Raw genomic sequence first — 16,655 nt, 5'->3', positions numbered from 1 at the left:
AACATTACAGTACACATGAACTGTACCAGAGGTGATATACAGCAGGTTCTGACCAGTTCTGGAGAACTGTTGAGTAGATGGAGAAATTTTGGAGAACTGGAGAAATTTTGAGTAGTTCGGAGAACCAGCAAATACCACCTCTGACTGGAGATTTTACAGTATCCTTCCCCTGCCACGCCCACCAAGCCACGCCCACAGAACCGGTAGTAAAAAAAATTTGAATCCCACCACTGAACTGTACATCTCCTCTGGGGTTTGAAAAAAATGTCTTGAAAGTCTAAAAACTTGCATCAAATTGAACAAAACTAAGCACCTCTGTGAACTTTATTTTTCAAAAGTACAATTTCACAAAACTTACTTTATCCTCAGCCCTACTGAAGACAAAGCAATTAATTCAAGGTTTAGAAATTAAGAAGAAAATTTTCCTTGAATCCTAATGGGGAACCAGACTTTGAAAAGTCATGTCTGGTTACTTTCTAAAATCACTGATAGGCAGGACTACTAAATCTGGGCTGCAAAGATCCGGATAATGAATAAATGGTAACAAAGAAAAATAAGGACTCTTACTTCTTAGCTACTGTGTAAGATTATCCAGATTTTGCAGCCTGGATCCAAATGAGGATTGGCTCCAAACTACAGCACCCTAATTTTTATTGCTGATTCCCATATTTATTTGTTAAATTTCCTCCAGAAGCTCAAAATGGCATTCATATCACTTGAAATGGATTTAGGATTGTAATGAAAGGATTACAGCATACCTCAATAAGTCCCAGGACAGATTCTGATTTGTCTTACCAGGTTGGGAAGAAAAATAAAGGACCAAAATAATAATAATAATAATCAGAGGCAGTCTTCTCTGTAATGCTATTTCATTTTGAAGTAAAACAGAACCTGACAATTGCCATTATGTTACTTATGGATCATGCCGAGATAATTCATATCTTCAAGCCATTTGTTTTATTTCTGCTGCTTCTGAACTGGCCCTAATATGCAACAGTAGTTTTGAGAAATCCCAGCTGGGCCACTGCAAGAAATAAGTTCATTACGACTAATTACAGAAACAACTTGCCATTTCTATTAATTGCAACTAAGCTTCAAAGACGACACTAAATGTATGCATGTTTATTTGGAATGCACTAATCATATCAAAGGTTACTTCCATGTAAGCATTTTTTTATGACAAGTTTACATTTTTTTAACTTTATTTTCAAGTCTGGGGCGGCTACATTATTTTATTCTGGCTCAAAATAATATTCTAGGCAAACGAGCAGCTTATTTTTCATTCATCTTTTGCATGTATTCAAGAGCCATGGTGGCACAGTGGTTAGAATGCAGTATTGCAGGCTAATTCTGCCGACTGCCAAGGGTTCATTCCTCGCCGGCTCAAGGTTGACTCAGCCTTCCATACCTCTGAGGTCGGTAAAATGAGGACCCAGATGGTTGGGGACAATATGCTGACTCTGTAAACTGTGTAGAGAAGGCTGTAAAGCACTGTAAAGCGGTATATAAGTCTAGGTGCTATTGCTGTTGCTATCTCTTATTTGATTGATTGTTGCTTTTTTACCCTGCTGGATGCTTAGAGTTATTTCATAGCAATAATTTAAATTTAATAATTTAAATTCAGGTGTTTAATACAATCATTTAAAGTCCTAATTGTCCGTGGATTTTGTAGATAGCACATCTGACATTCCACAGTACATGTGCTCAGGTGGGAAATAAATGTCTAAATGACACCGCATATTTGTATATGCAATTGTTTTATTTTTTTTATTATAAAAATTACTCTAAAGACTGCATAACACATAAAAAAGTTTTTGCCACCAAAATCTCCATTGCTAGATTTCCCACCCCCAGAAATTGTCAATAACACAGCATCCCTTTGAACTGGGAGCTGCACATCTTCGCTCTCAGAATTTCGATGAAACTGTTAAACAGTCTATGGTTCAGTCTGAAGGGGCTTCCCAAGCGTCCACATCAGAAGAGTCTGAAATCAGCGAGGCCTAGTTCCAAGTACATCCGAATGGCTTTGAGTTAGGAGTCTGAAGAGCATGTTGGCCGCAGGCCATTCGTCCTTAGCATGCAACTAGAAGCTTACTCCTGCTATTTGTGGCATTTTCAGGGTTTGTGCAGCTGCCAAGGGCTCCCTCTTTCCCTTTGGCAAGTACGGAAGAAAGAAGCCAAGCAGTTCTCAAGCATTCAATTCTTGTTTTTCATCCAGACCTGAGTAGTCCCATCAGTCAATGGTACCATTATAGGACCTGTTGAGCTTGTTGAATGTGAAGTCTAAACTATGTGAGGAAATGGGCTTGCGGTAAAGAGGATTTGTAGCCTTAAAAGGAAAGGAAAGGAAAGGAACATTATGAAACATATAAATTATACATGTGCACCAATAAACATGATTTATTTGTCTTTTTATGACCCTTTGATCACTTTATTCGGGGTGGAGTCAGGGCGGCTGAATGAAGCTGAGCATTTGCTGGCCAGAGGCCCTTCCTGACGCCTATGTGGAGTTCATAGCATATATTTTCTCTTTGCACCGATAGAGAAACATCTCCCTCTGCCTAGGATTGGACCTTCCGAGCGGGAGGTGAGCATCTTCACCTCTAGGCCATCGTACCACTCACAGCAGTAAATATGATTAAAGATAGGCTATTCTGTTAGCCTTTCCCTTTTGTCTACTTTGCACTGGAAAAAATTCCTAGTTTTATTGCTACATAAGGGGTTAATTGAAGTACTATAATATTTGAGAGATTATAGAAGGATCTTGCTTTTTGCCTTACATGGACACATATAAACAATCTCACCAATCAGTAAAAGAGCATTGTCTTACAATGAAAGACATCATGGTTAAATATCTAATAAGAAAGAAATTGAGTTTTCTTTATCAAGCTCAACTTAGTTCCACATAAAAACAAGTTATGAAAGATGGAATAATATAGTTTCTCATTCAAAGCAGGGAATGGAACCATGACAATGTTATCTAACAATTTAGTCATGCCATGCACGTTCAGAGGTGCTTCATTTTAGTAACAATTCTGGTGGAAATGTCATATATGTGCACTCATCTGCCTAATCATATGGGGTGAACTCTGAAGTGCTGGGCTGAAGATATGAGAGGATGTAACCCTTCAAAATTTTGAGCAAAAGATTTTTGTTTGGCTTCACTTGCTTTGCTAAATACCTCTTTAAATAATCCACACAATCTTAATTTCTACGATCTTTCATCACGCTATCTTGAATTCATTTATATCCAGGTAAAATGATTTTGACAACAGACTGATGTACTTTGTTATAATCAAAGATAGGAGCTGCTGTATATGTTAAAGAGGGCACTATAAAATACAATTTTCAAAAAGGGCCCGAATAATAACATCCAATATGTTTTCTAAATACATTCTTCCCCTTTCAAGAAGTAGGACTTCTTGATTTGAGGTCATTCCTGAACAACTAAACTTTCTTTCTCAGCATCCTTTTGTATTTCTTCACATTTCTGAACCACTGTAACTTTTTCTATCTCCTCTTTATTTTCCTAATTTAATACTCACCATTTCGTATCTTGCCCGGGAGCGCTCACTCTGGAATTTGGCAAATTCCCGTCTGTCGTGAATAGTAACCAACAGCTTCCAGATTGCCAAAAGGACAATGCCCAGAAGCACAATGCTGCCTACTACAGCGAGTAAGATCGTCATGACATCAGGGGCGGTACTACACTCTAAGAAGAAGAGGGGAACATGATTCACTATTGTTGACAAGGACAGTGTCTTCAAAACAAGCCTCATCAGATAATAATAGAATACATGAACTATGCATGAATCTATTTGGACAATATTTGAATGTGAGTAACTATTTTCAAATGTATCTTATCCATTTTTAGCATTATTATCAATTATCCACTGTTATTATCTATATTTAAATCTCAGACCAATTGGGTCTAAGGTTTAAACAATAAGTCTATTGCTAACACCCAATTCATTCATATAATTCATTATCATGGATTATATTGATGCAAGCTGAATTAATATAATTCATGTAGGGGGCTGGCTGGATATACGCCATTAAGCAGATGGGAAACTCACAAGTATGAACCCAAATCAGAGCAGCACATATGATTTAAAAATGAAAATTTTATGCTGAGAGGTTTAAGGGCATGCAACATGTAGGCCACACTCTTTTGTGTCATAGACATCTCCTTGCAAGGAAGATTATATGCATAAGATAAAATTTATGGGAATTATCAGCTAGATTTAAATATACTGTACACATTTTCCTTTAGAGAATCACCTACCATTGGATTGTGCTATTTATCTACTGGGTTGCTTTATGTAACCAAATTGGATTCTGCCAAAAGTTCTAGCAATATGCAAAAGAGGCTCCTTAGATTGGTATTAAAGGAGAAGCTTTTTCTCACCTCTGTGCCAGGTGTGCTGCTTATATATTATTTATTTATCTGTTTATTTCTAAAATCATTAAATATTTTGTATATTTATATTTAATATTTTGTATATTTCTCAAGCTATACTTTTTCATTTTTGCTAAGCATTTGTGAGATAATTTTTCACAGCAGATGGCAGCATTTAGCCAATTTTCATCTTGAAAAAGCTAAGCAGGATCAGATTGTGTTAATTCTTGGATTGGGGACCACCGGAAACACTCCCCACTGTAGACTAGATGTGAAGTAAAGGTACGAGATGTCACTTTTGTATTATTGCAAAGAAGACAAGACAGGTTCATCTATATAGTCACTATGAATCAAGTTTGACCCAAGGAAACATCTACTGCTTATATTTTGCAGTTCAAAATATGGAAATGAGAAAATAAGTTTCTTTTTAAAAAAACAACAACAAATTTTATTAGTTTTTACAAAACAATACACAAACAAATAATAACATAAAGGCATAATAACATAAAAGATCTTTTCTGAAAAAACCAATAGAACATACAGAATAATTCCAAATTATAATATATATATTTACGTTATCTGTTCAACTTCGTATCTTATCCCAACTTCTCCCTTTCATTCTATTATCCAAATTATATTTCTTGCTAATTAAAATTTTATTGCTTTTCAAAAACAATACACAGACAAACAAAACATAGAACATAAAAACATAGAACATCTTTTCTGAAAGTTGCTTGATCCCGGGTTAAAACTCTTCGTACAGACACAAATTCAAAAATCATATTCATTTTATATACCATTCCATATCTTATTACCATTTTCAATTTTCTATATAGCTTCTTCCCTCTTTTATCTTTCTTAGATAAAAGAAAATAAGTTTCTCATTGTTTCTTACTCGTGGATAGAAGTCTAGCTTACATCTGATCACACCTGATTTAACCGAAATGAATATTCAGTTACAAATGGACATTCTCCAATGTTCTCCATTTAAATTACTATTTTATACATTGGATTATCTAGATTCTTTTTAAATCTGGTGATAATTATATTTAGCCTAGTTAATATATGGAATGGGTGGGTATTTCTATTCGGTTGGTTAGATCTTGTCCCAAATGTTTTTTCTGGCAACAGTGCTTCCAAACTAGAGTGAGGTTATTTCAACAATCCATCTCAACACCAGAGCAGCCACAAATGTAGTCTTTTCCCGTTACTGGCATGTTGAAAATCCATGTGAGACCAATTTTATATAAGAAGGCAAATGTGAAAAAAAAAATCAAAAATCATTTTCAAAGTAACAGTGCAACTGTATAACATAGTTTTAACTTAAAGAAATCTTACCTATACTTTATTTCAGGGGTGTCCAAACTTTTTGCAAGGAGGGCCAGATTTGGTGAGGTGAAAATGTGTGGGGGCCGACCATTCAGCCTGACATTTTTTGAACCATTAATATTAAATGGGAAAAATGCCTGCTGGCGGGGATGAGTGACAGGCTGAGCTGGCGGGGAGAAGAGGCTGCGGGCCACTTGAAATTTGAAAACAGGCCACAATTGGTCCCCGGATCGGACTTTGGACATGCCTGCTTTATCTGAAAGTAGAAAACTAATTTGACCATGCTATGTGTTAAAATAAGGTGGTGTGGTTGCTCAGCGGTTAAGATGCTGGGCTTGTTGGCTGGAAAGCTGGCAACCCAGGTTTGAGACCCAAGCGCTACCTGACGGAATGAGCTCCAATCCTCACCTCAGCTCCTGCCAGCCTAGCAGTTCAAAAGCATGCAAGTGTGAGTAGATAAATAGGTACCACTTCGGTGGGAAGGTAACAGTGCTCTGTGATGTCATGCTGGCTACATGACCATGGAAATGTCTTCGGACAGCCCCGGCTCAATGGCCTTAAAATGGAGATGAGCACCGTGCCCTACAGTTGGCAATGACTAGTAGAATAAAATCTGCAGGGATTCCTTTACACTTTACATTTACCCGTTACCCTTTACAAGAGTAAAAATCTAAACTAATACAGATTTTAATGTCCCAATCTATAAAATGGGAAAAGATACTCATGGGAGGGAGGTCCTTAAAAAAGAAAAAAAACATAATTCCAAAGAAGGAGGAAGAGGACAAAATGCATAGAACTCTGTCTGGAAAAAGACTGATATTTCATCAGTAGTTTGGGTAAACTTGCCTTTCTGTCCAGAACTAATGGCTGGAATCCAACCAAAGACACAATATGCTAAGATACTCTTATTCAACAATAAATGAAAATGTAGATATAACTTGTAGTGTCAGTGTTAATAATTTATTTTAGGTAGGTAAAAACAGATAATGGTTGATTCTGCTCTGTGCCACCATACTATTGACTGATATTACTTTTCTTTATGATTTATCTACATATAAAAACACAAATCTTTGTGGACATTATTTGTAGCATAGTCAGTACTAAGAAATGAGTTTGGTAACAAATATGTATGCAAAAAGCTTGAATTAATTGTATGCAGCAGTTAGACAATAAAGTTTGAAGCAGTTGTTGTGCCATAATGTTTGTCCTAGAAGCACCTGATTAATTAAAGGAAGATTTCCACTGCTGATTTATATTTGATGATGAAATTCTATGCCTTCATTTTATGTCTAAATCAGTTTATTACTTCTAGAAATCTTCCAGAAAGCACCATAAGCATGTTAAGTAGTAAGATGTGCCTCTGAAATTATCTCGTCATCCTAGGTACACATGACCTGCTGATGGACACCCGTTTTTCAAATACTGGAATTAATAATCCACTTTCTCAATAAACTTTTTGAATTTTATCTTATGGATCTGTGGATCTGGGTTTTTCAAATGTCCCTTGTGTTACCAATAGCCATCTTTCTCTTCAATATTTATATCACCCACTCTATAAAAAATGGAGTAGAATTGATCCACATATATTTTTCTACTAATAAAAACTGTGTCCAAATATGTGTCCTGCACCAGTCTAAGATATTTTTTTTTTTTTTAAATTCTCATTGCCTCGATGGTCTGAAGAGTTTATATCAATAAGAAAAAGCAAGGCAGATAAATAGATACCTGGTTCCTTGAGAATACTGATATTTGTCTTCCCATTGGTGAGTTCTGAGTACGTGAATTTCATCACACAATCTTTCACGGGATACGCGCATAAGATTGAATTAGGGTCATCAGTTTCTGAAATAAGATTTTAAAAACTCAGTGGAATAAAGGACGTTAATGTAATACATTGCAATATATTCAAATGCAAAACTCATGTTCCATGTTTGCATTGTGGGCATGTGTTCAGCGCATCATAATGTGTTTAAAATACCTGTTATTTTGGCCTCTGCAATTGAAGGATATGCTGGGATTCTCACGAGACTGGATTCCTTCAATATGAGAGGCTTCTTATTAGTACATATGGAGCACATTATGGAAGTGTTCGCATGTCTAAAATTATATAAACTATTAACATAGAGAGTGTGTTGGATGAGATGTCCAACCCAATTGTTTTACTTCATGACTAATTGTTTATAAATCCATGGATAGATATCACTCAGGGAATGCAAAGGAAATGTGGACGTAGTTATACTCTACTAAAACAGTAATTATTATGAGGTCCTGAAAGAAGGCCAAGGAAACCTGATTTTTGGAGTAATTTCTTTGGAACAGGAAGTTTCATTTCCTTCTACAAATCTGCATAAAGGAAGTAATTGTCTAGAAATAGGTTTAATTTTACAGCCTATATCTGGGTGTAAGGAGTGGGACGTGAGGAGAATTACAATATTGGATGATATGTATTACAGAAATATATGATGGGAAAATACTATGGAGGGATCAACAGACAGCATTAAACTAATCTGTTTAATTAAAGCTTTTCAGATATATGGGGTGGGTTGAGACAGGCAACTGATATGTTTTCAGGTAGGTCTTTTTTTTTTTTTTAAAACTTGCACAGACTTCAATCCTTTTAAAAACTATTTAGCCCTTTGGGAAATAAAGACACCTGGCCGCCGTTTCTAGTTCTGACAAGAAAACATTAAGCACTACTATTACTAAGTATATTATTATCTTAAAAATAAGATACATACTAGGCAGGTTCTGAGAAAGAAAAGTAAAATTATTATTATTTTAATTTTAAAAAGCCAACATGAAACATTGCTCTGACCCCCCATCAAACTATATAAAAGCGGGCATCTTGCTTCAATTACAGTTGAAGTATATTTGCTAAAACTGACCCTCTAAACCAGGGGTGTCAAACTCGCGTCGTCACGTTGTCGTCTTGTGACGTATCATGACCTTTTCCCCCCCCTTTGCTAAAATGGGGGTGGGGTGGCCAGCACGTGACGCATCTGGCCTGCGGCCTGCGAGTTTGACACCCCTGCTCTAAACAAAAAAGCAGAAATGAGGATATTAAAAGTACCTATAATGAAATCGTGAACAAATCCAGTAACTGTGCTCAAAGCATGGAGCATATTCAAGAAGGCACCAGTTCTATAGGTAAAGCGGGGTTTAGCCAATATGGCTTGAATTATTTTTCCACACATCCAGAGTACCACTTGCCACCCAGGTTGCTGCATATCTGGGCAATCTTTATAAAAGGAAGTGATTTAATGACCCCTATAGCGACCCCATATTGAGGACTCAAATTTTCCCTGCTCATCTATCCACTGGATGAGCCTTTGCTACTTGACAGATAGGAGCCAGCAAGCAGCCTGAACACATAGAGATTCAAACATCTCAATGAAATAATAAATTGATTGCTCCCATGGCAAACTCACTGCTTTTGAAGCTCAGTTGATCCTTGGCCAAATTCTCATAGATTTTCTAAAGGATTCTAAGAGCTTTTGCAAAAAACATAGAACTTTACGAACAATAGTAGATTCCCACTCAGTCTTAGTTCATTACAAACTCAAATTGCAATGGAAATGCCACTGGGAATTTATAGAGAGAAAAGTTGTATTTTAGGAAGGCAGAGCAAAAAACAGTGGTATTTATGGAAGAGAACATTTGTACCTCAGGATTCAACTGTGGAGTGCTTGGTCTTCTCTGAGCTTGGTTGTTTACCTGCAGATGTTTCATTACCGAATTAGGTAACATCATCAATTGGGTAATGAAACGTTTGCAAGAAAATAACCAAGAGCATAAAGGACTGTCAGGAGAGGAAATATGTACCATGTGGTTCCCAATATAGTACTTAAGCCCATTACAACTCTCCCCCACAAAAGCAGCTTCATTATTATGTGAACATTTTGCCAACAGATATAAGAAGCTACTCTATTCTTTATTAAATGTATTATTATTTGTTATATAAAAGAAGACATTTTTCTACACAGGTAGATATAAATTTAATCAGCAGTGGCTCTTTAGTCTTACTACCAAGGATCTTTTAAGATCAGTATGTGGACAATGTACACATAGTATTCAACTATCTACTTATAACCACTGATTATCTGCAGAAGGAGACTGGTAAACAAGTCCCACTTCATTCTCTATGTGTTTTTTTAAATGCACAAAACTTATAGAGTGGGTTACACAACAAAAGAATGTGGCATGGGTGGTTCAAATTCTATAAATTCTTGCAGGTAATTTAAGATCATTTCCCTCCTTTTTAATACCCAGAAACAAGATTAGCTGTACAAAACATGAAAAATTAGATGGTAAGTATTTAATAAATTCAGCAAAGATTTTATCACAGGGCAAAGGCATTTCCTAGCCTAGACTCTGCTCATTCATATAATCTCTGGGCACTGTTGCATTTCCTTTGGTTTATGCAGAACTCTTGTTGCCTATAAAATCAAAAAGTTTTCAATATTTGGGTACATTATTTTAGAAATGCTTATTTAAAATACAGTACAATCGCCATAGCACGTAGTCTTATATACCTCTTCCTAGTGCTTTACAGCCTTCTCTAAACGATTTACAGATTGCCCCCCCAACAATCTGGGTCCTCATTTTACTGAATTCAGAGGGATGGAAGGCCTTTGAGCCAGTCAGGATCGAACTGCTGGCAGTGAGCAGAGTCAGCCTGCAATACTGAATTTTAAGCACTGGGGCACCACAGCTCAAATGAAACAATAATGAGCCAGAGTTTTGGCCAAACACCCCAAGCACTGTATATCTTTCTGTGTAATGTTAACTGTGCATCTCTTCTGGAATGCTATCACAAGTAGCATTCCAAATTAAACTACAACTCATTCGCTGTAATTATTCTATTTTTTTCTTCTCTTATTTCCTGATATAGCTCATCCAACTACAACTGTCCCCCAAAAGCTGGTGCTTCCATCTCTAATGACCAAACCAGAGGTGAAAAAAATGTTATATTTATTATTCTGCCAGTAGGGCAGATAAGGAAGTCATTTTGTAGATTTGGCCTTTGAACCATTTGCAATTTGTACTTGGAAGGCCCCTCTGTGCAAGCAAGTATAATATTTAGGTAGGTTATCTTTGCAGAGCTTAACACGTAAATTTAGAAAACAGCTTTAATCTAAAGACTATCATTTAAGGTTATCTACATTCAGCTATCTGAAATTAAGTTTAAAGCTTGTTCACTTTTATATTTAGAGAAAAAGGAAAATTTCAGGTAAAATCATTATTAAAATATGTTGCCATAAAATCTGTACTGCACTTCTAAATGCCATTAGTGAAGAATGAAGTTTTCTTCAAAAGATTGAAAGAAGAATTGATATTAAAATCCTGTGCAAATTGCCAAAGGAATGTCAAACTTACCCTTGCCCTCCCTCAAGAGTGATAGAAACATATCTACCATAGATTAAAGAAAGAAAAGAGTATTGCAAAACATTTATATTAGCAAATATTGCTGCTTGTGATATTGGAATAGTGAAGAGTGAGTCAAAGAAACAGAAGTCTTACATGAATGAAGAGCAACACCAAAACAGTCTCCATGTCTACATTAACAAAAGGTAGGAAAAAAATGAGGCCGTTCTTTTTAAAGACAACCGAGTTGAAATTTGAACACTCCCAAATATTAAAATATTTAAACTCAATATTGGAATGGCTTAAAAAGATCATCTAGCCTCACCTCTGTGCACATCCACCAATATCAACCTAAACAATCCAGAAAGAGGCTGGATTGAGGCAGTGAAACATAGATGAACACTTAAGGGCCATTCAATGCAGAACTCTCTGCTTTGACAGTCTATAGCAAACAAAGATCTCTCAACGTTCTGCAATCCAATTTTCCAGTAGTTGAAACATAAGAGACGAACCACCTCTTCTAGACCCTCCCACCTGCCCCATGTGATCTGGAAGAGGGTACCATCAGCCAAGCAGTGTTAATTGGCCAAGCCCCATAAGGGGCCCTTCCAGTGGTGGATTAAGGTTCACTGGTGCCCTAAGCACTGACAAATCTTGGTGCCCTCCTCCTTTGTACATATCGTACAAACGAAGCCATATTCTCAACTTTGTGCTGCCCCCTTTGGGCCTGGTGTCCTAAGCACGTGTTTAGTCTGCTTAATGGTTAATACACCACTGGGCCTTCTGCAATCAAAACATCATCCCTCCAGAGATTAGGCTGGCCCCAGCCTTGCTGGCTTCCTGTAGGGTCCTGAAGACCTGGTTCTGTGCTAGATCCTATGCTCCAGATGTGCAATGGGGTATGTTTCCTGGCTTAAGGGCTTTTTAATGATTTGTGGGCCTTATTCCTTGCTTGTTTTGTATCAAATGGGTGGCTATGTAAATAGATTTAATAAATAAATAATAAATGCAGTGTTTACTTCTGCTATTGTCATGGAAAGCACTCTAAATACTTTCAGAAAGTTTCCTCCAACACAAAAGGCTAAAAAAAAATCCCACTCAAATGAGCCAAGAACTTACGGCATCAAAAACAAATTATGGTAGCTTTGTTCAAGTGTTCTCCTTGTCAGAAATGCACCTATGATTCACACATATTTTATATGTCCAACGTTTCTGTTGTTTTCACTTTGGTGGTACTTACTAAGAAAATCTACTCGTGTTATGATTTCATCCCGGCAGTGTTTTTGGCAGGTTTGGTTATCAGCCAACCTTCCTGAGTTGAACAGGATACACTCAATGCAGTCCCTGGGAAGGAAGAATCGTTAATAAATATATCTTCAAGTCACATTTAAAACATGATAATGAGGCTTCTCTGGAAAATAAAATCTTTTTTGGTATAGACTACATTTTAGTGCATTCGCAGATTAACTTACCCCTGTGACTGTTACAACATGCAAAGAGAAGAATGAACTTCAAATATTCCAAACCAAAATAGGTTTTTCTTACAATTGTATCAATATTACATATTCGGGTGAACATTCCCTTCAATTCAACATCTAACAAAGGGGTCTCCAACTTGGCAATTTTAAGACTTGTGGACTTCAACTCCCAGAATTCCTCAGCCATCCATGGAGGCTGGGGAATTCTGAGGGTTGAAGTCTATATTAAAGCTGCCATGTTTAGAAAGATGTAATCTAACACATGATGGTCATAAAAGGAGAAATGAGTCTTGATATTCTAACTATAGCACCAGAACTCTGAATGACTCCCTTCTTTAAAGCGGCAATGGCCCTGACATAATACAAACTATTGCTCTAGAACAGGGGTGGAGAACTATGGTCCTTTTATGACTTGTGGACTTAAACTCCCAGAATTCCTGAGCCAGCAAATCAGGAATTTGGGGAGTTGAAATCCACAAGTCATAAGGGGCCACAGCTCCCCATTGCTGCTCTAGAATTGGTTCAAATTTGGATTCAGCTTTTTGACAGGACTCTGTTTCCACAGAAGACCTACCAGATTGTAACATTTGTGTTCTTTTGAACATCTTCCATTGGATAAAACAGACCAAGTGCTGATGTGTGAGTCAAGGACCTTCTTAACATATAATAAAATGTGTACCACAATATTATCTCAAACAAAGCTGTTTTGATGTTTTTATTCCTATTTAATCTACATAAATTATGCATCATTTGACTGTTAAATCTTTCCAGGAAATGATTTCAGCTTGGTTAGCCTCCCTATAAGAATATTCATAAAGGCACTTCAAAGAGAAATCATTCAAGAGAGGACTTGCTTTAGGGAACAATTCCTTGAACTAGTCCCAAAGGGTTGTTGTTTGTTGCTGGGTTTTTTTTTTAAATAATTTGAGGCTGAATTAAATTGGAACTAAGGACAGAAATACAGAGTGGGGGTTGCATTAAGAAAAACAGAACATAGTATACTAGTGACTTATCATATCTTCATACATCATTTGGTTTTCTCAACTATCCAGAGCTAAACAAACTGGGATTTCTGACAAGCTTCAATGTATGAACACTATGCTGTTTCCAACTTGGGTAAAGGGTCACAGATCTGAAGCAAGGTTAGTAAAATGGCTACACTTATGTCAATTTTCGGGCTTGAAAGTCAATCAGATTCCATTACATGGATCTTGAACTATTGGAGCAGAATAAGAGAAGATAAGCAAATCACTAACATATGAGTCCCAGGGAAAGTTCTATTCCATGTTCCATTATTAAGAGTTTTTTTAATTCAAAAGCCAAGCCCCAATTTTCACGCTACGAAGCACTTTAGAAACAATCTCCTTTACAGCAACCTCTGTCAAACTTTAATAATCACCACATTTTTTTTTTGTATTTGCAGAAGGTAGTCCTCACCTTATGACTACAATTGAGCACAACATTTCCATTGCTAAGTAAAACATTTGTTAAGTGAGTTTTGGTCCATTTTACGACCTATCCTGCCACATTTGTTAGTGAATCGCTGCAGTTGTTAAGTGAATTTGTCTTCCCTATTGATTTTGCTCGTCAGAAGGTCACAAAAGGTGATCCCATGACCCCGGGACACTGCAACAGTCACAAATGAGCCAGGTGCCAACTTCCAAATTCTAATCACGTGACCATGGTCATAAGTGTGCAATGGTCATAAGTGTGAAAATGGTCATAAGTCAGGTTTTTTAGCGTCTTTGTAACTTCAAACAAATAATTGTAAATTGAGGATTACCTGTGTTCAGGTTTGCAAGGACAACAACGCAGCCAAGAAATCGAAAAGAAAACCATGTGATGAGCTTGCTCTTTGAGGGGTTTTGGACCACAATATTGGCACATACCTCTTAGTACTGCAGACACCCGGGCAGGTGGGACACTTCTCGCAAGTCTCCCCAAAAGCTCCAGGTTCAGTGCACTGGCATTTCCCACAGATGCAGTTGCCTCGGCCACTGCACATTTGGCCATCCTTAGAAAGACACCGGCCTGTGTCCGTTGAGCAGTTGCAGTTGTCCCCAATATAGCCATCATGGCACTTACATTCCCCACAGTGGCATTCTCCATGGCCTAAATACAAGTTACACAAAGGAAAAACAAATCATTTGCGTTGCCAATGCCATGGATGGTAGTTCCAGATGCTCTCTTAAAATCTGATTCAGAAACAGAACGAGACATATTCAATCATCACCATAACCCCTCATCCAATGATCTTGTATCTGTATTGGCTTAAAGTTCATTTAATTGTTACGAAATTATTCGGTGGTTTCAGGCACACCTTACTACTTCATCTATACTTTCTTCTAAGATCATTAGTGGCCTAACTTCTAAGATAAAAAAAGACATAATATACTTTATAAATTCACGTTGTTTAAATAGTAGTAGTAGTAGCAGCAGCACTGAGAGCCAATTTGGTTTAGTAGTTAAGACACCTGGCTAAAAATCAGGAGATTGTGAGTTCTAGTTGTGCCTGAGGCCCAAAGTCAACTGGTTGACTTTGGACCAGTCTCTCTCTTTCTCACTGTCTCAGCTTTAGAACAGAGGTAAGGGGAAAGTACTTCTGAAAATGTTGCCAAGAAAACTGCATAGAGTTATCCAGTTGGTTACTAGGAGACAAGACTGACTCAAAGATACACACAAAAAGAAAAAAAGAAAGAAAAGAAAAATAGTGGTGGCAGCAGAAGACATTAACTGGGTTAGAAACAGAGTTGACTAAGCCCAAAACTGAGCATGAAAACAAACTGAAAGCAACTAAAGAAGAACGGTGTTTACATTTCACGACAGACAGACCTGTTTCTCCACTATTGCTTCAGGTTGCAGAGGATGGTCAATTATTTTATTAAATCTTTCCCTCAGAAACAAGAAAATAACATGCCCCCAGAAGGATCCAGGTAGAGCATTTTTAAATCATATGTAGTATCTCCAGTGTTTTAAAAAGTTGATGGTAGTTTTTAGGTTTCCAAACCAAGAAATTACTTGAATAATCAGAATGTGGTTGTAGACTGTAGAAAGAAAGTCTACAGTGCAATGGTCTTCTGTTTCAAATAATACAATTCTATCTAAATCTACCCAGAACTCCCACTGAATTCAGTGTGAATGCACTCCAAAACTATAGGCCTAGAACAATGTAAAAGAACTTACCCAACATAAACCTTTGGAAGAAGACAATGGGCCAACTCATCGTGTTTTCAGCCCTGAGGAAAAGGCTTATCTACTAAAAGTGTATAGAACATCTTTTCTTTCAGGATTGGTGTGTAGAGAGAGACATTCCATTTAAGCTGGAAGGATATAAATTGCTCAAAGACCACCCAGTGAATGTTTAGGCCAAGCTGCTTTTAACCAAAGCTTTACTGGTTCAAATCCAAATCCAGTTTCATATGGGTCATTGGAGAAGTCTCTTTGGCATCCTAGGCTAGGGTTGATATTAGGACTGCCTTTTCCGATATCCCTTTGATGAAAAAGGGAGAAATCTTTTCAAATGGTTAACATCTTACACATAAAGCTCATATGGAAAGCGTAAGCGCTACTTTTGCAAGAACAAGGAATTATAACGGAGTTAAATGCAATATCAAAACAGAACATAAGTTTCTTAGTTGTTCTGGTCTTGACAGAAAAAAAATAACCAAATGTTTTCTTTTCGGTTCTGGAGTGTTTTCTGATGCTGCCAAAGTCTGTTTATAGTCAAATCAGAGCAGTACCAATGTCTTGTACGATGCCTTCTTTCTTGCATTAACAAATACTTCATGCTAAATCTTTTCATCTCTAGTATCTTTTTGTTGGTTGGAAAGAAATTTTGCTTTCTGCCAAAAAGAACAGAAAGTAAATAGCTACTGCAAAAATTGCAGGGTTGCCACTAACAACATTTTGCAACAATTTATCCCCAGAGGAATTACTTCCTAGAGCTTTGTAATACAAGCCATGCGCTGAAGGCTGTAGCTTGATATCTAGGGCACTTGGAAGCAACAGAGTCTTTAAAATGGTGCGACCAAATAGTTCTTGTCAAACTACTTGATGTGATGGAACATGTTTTCAGAGTAAAGGTC

The 16,655-nt window shown here is 37.1% G+C and overlaps 1 protein-coding gene across 2 annotated transcripts in view; it reads right to left on the bottom strand.

Annotated features, from left to right (window-relative positions):
• Positions 1-1,740: 1,740 nt before the first annotated feature.
• Positions 1,741-16,655, bottom strand: part of ITGB5 (integrin subunit beta 5) — a 77,616-nt gene continuing 62,701 nt past the window's right edge. For both annotated transcript variants that reach the window (XM_026665446.2, XM_087950202.1), the window contains 5 exons: positions 14,460-14,682; positions 12,333-12,436; positions 7,454-7,570; positions 3,546-3,712; positions 1,741-2,329 (listed from right to left, as the gene is read on the bottom strand). In XM_026665446.2, the coding sequence (XP_026521231.1) occupies positions 2,234-2,329; positions 3,546-3,712; positions 7,454-7,570; positions 12,333-12,436; positions 14,460-14,682 (707 nt within the window). In that variant the 3' untranslated portion in view covers positions 1,741-2,233. The remainder of the gene's footprint in view (positions 2,330-3,545; positions 3,713-7,453; positions 7,571-12,332; positions 12,437-14,459; positions 14,683-16,655) is intronic.

This window comes from Notechis scutatus, chromosome 1 (assembly GCF_049901735.1).
Source record: "Notechis scutatus isolate UNSWTSFEM ecotype Mainland chromosome 1, rNotScu1.2, whole genome shotgun sequence".
Taxonomy (NCBI): domain Eukaryota; kingdom Metazoa; phylum Chordata; class Lepidosauria; order Squamata; family Elapidae; genus Notechis; species Notechis scutatus.
The sequence above is the reverse complement of the archived record's forward strand: the minus strand, read 5'-3'. Positions and strand labels throughout refer to the sequence as shown.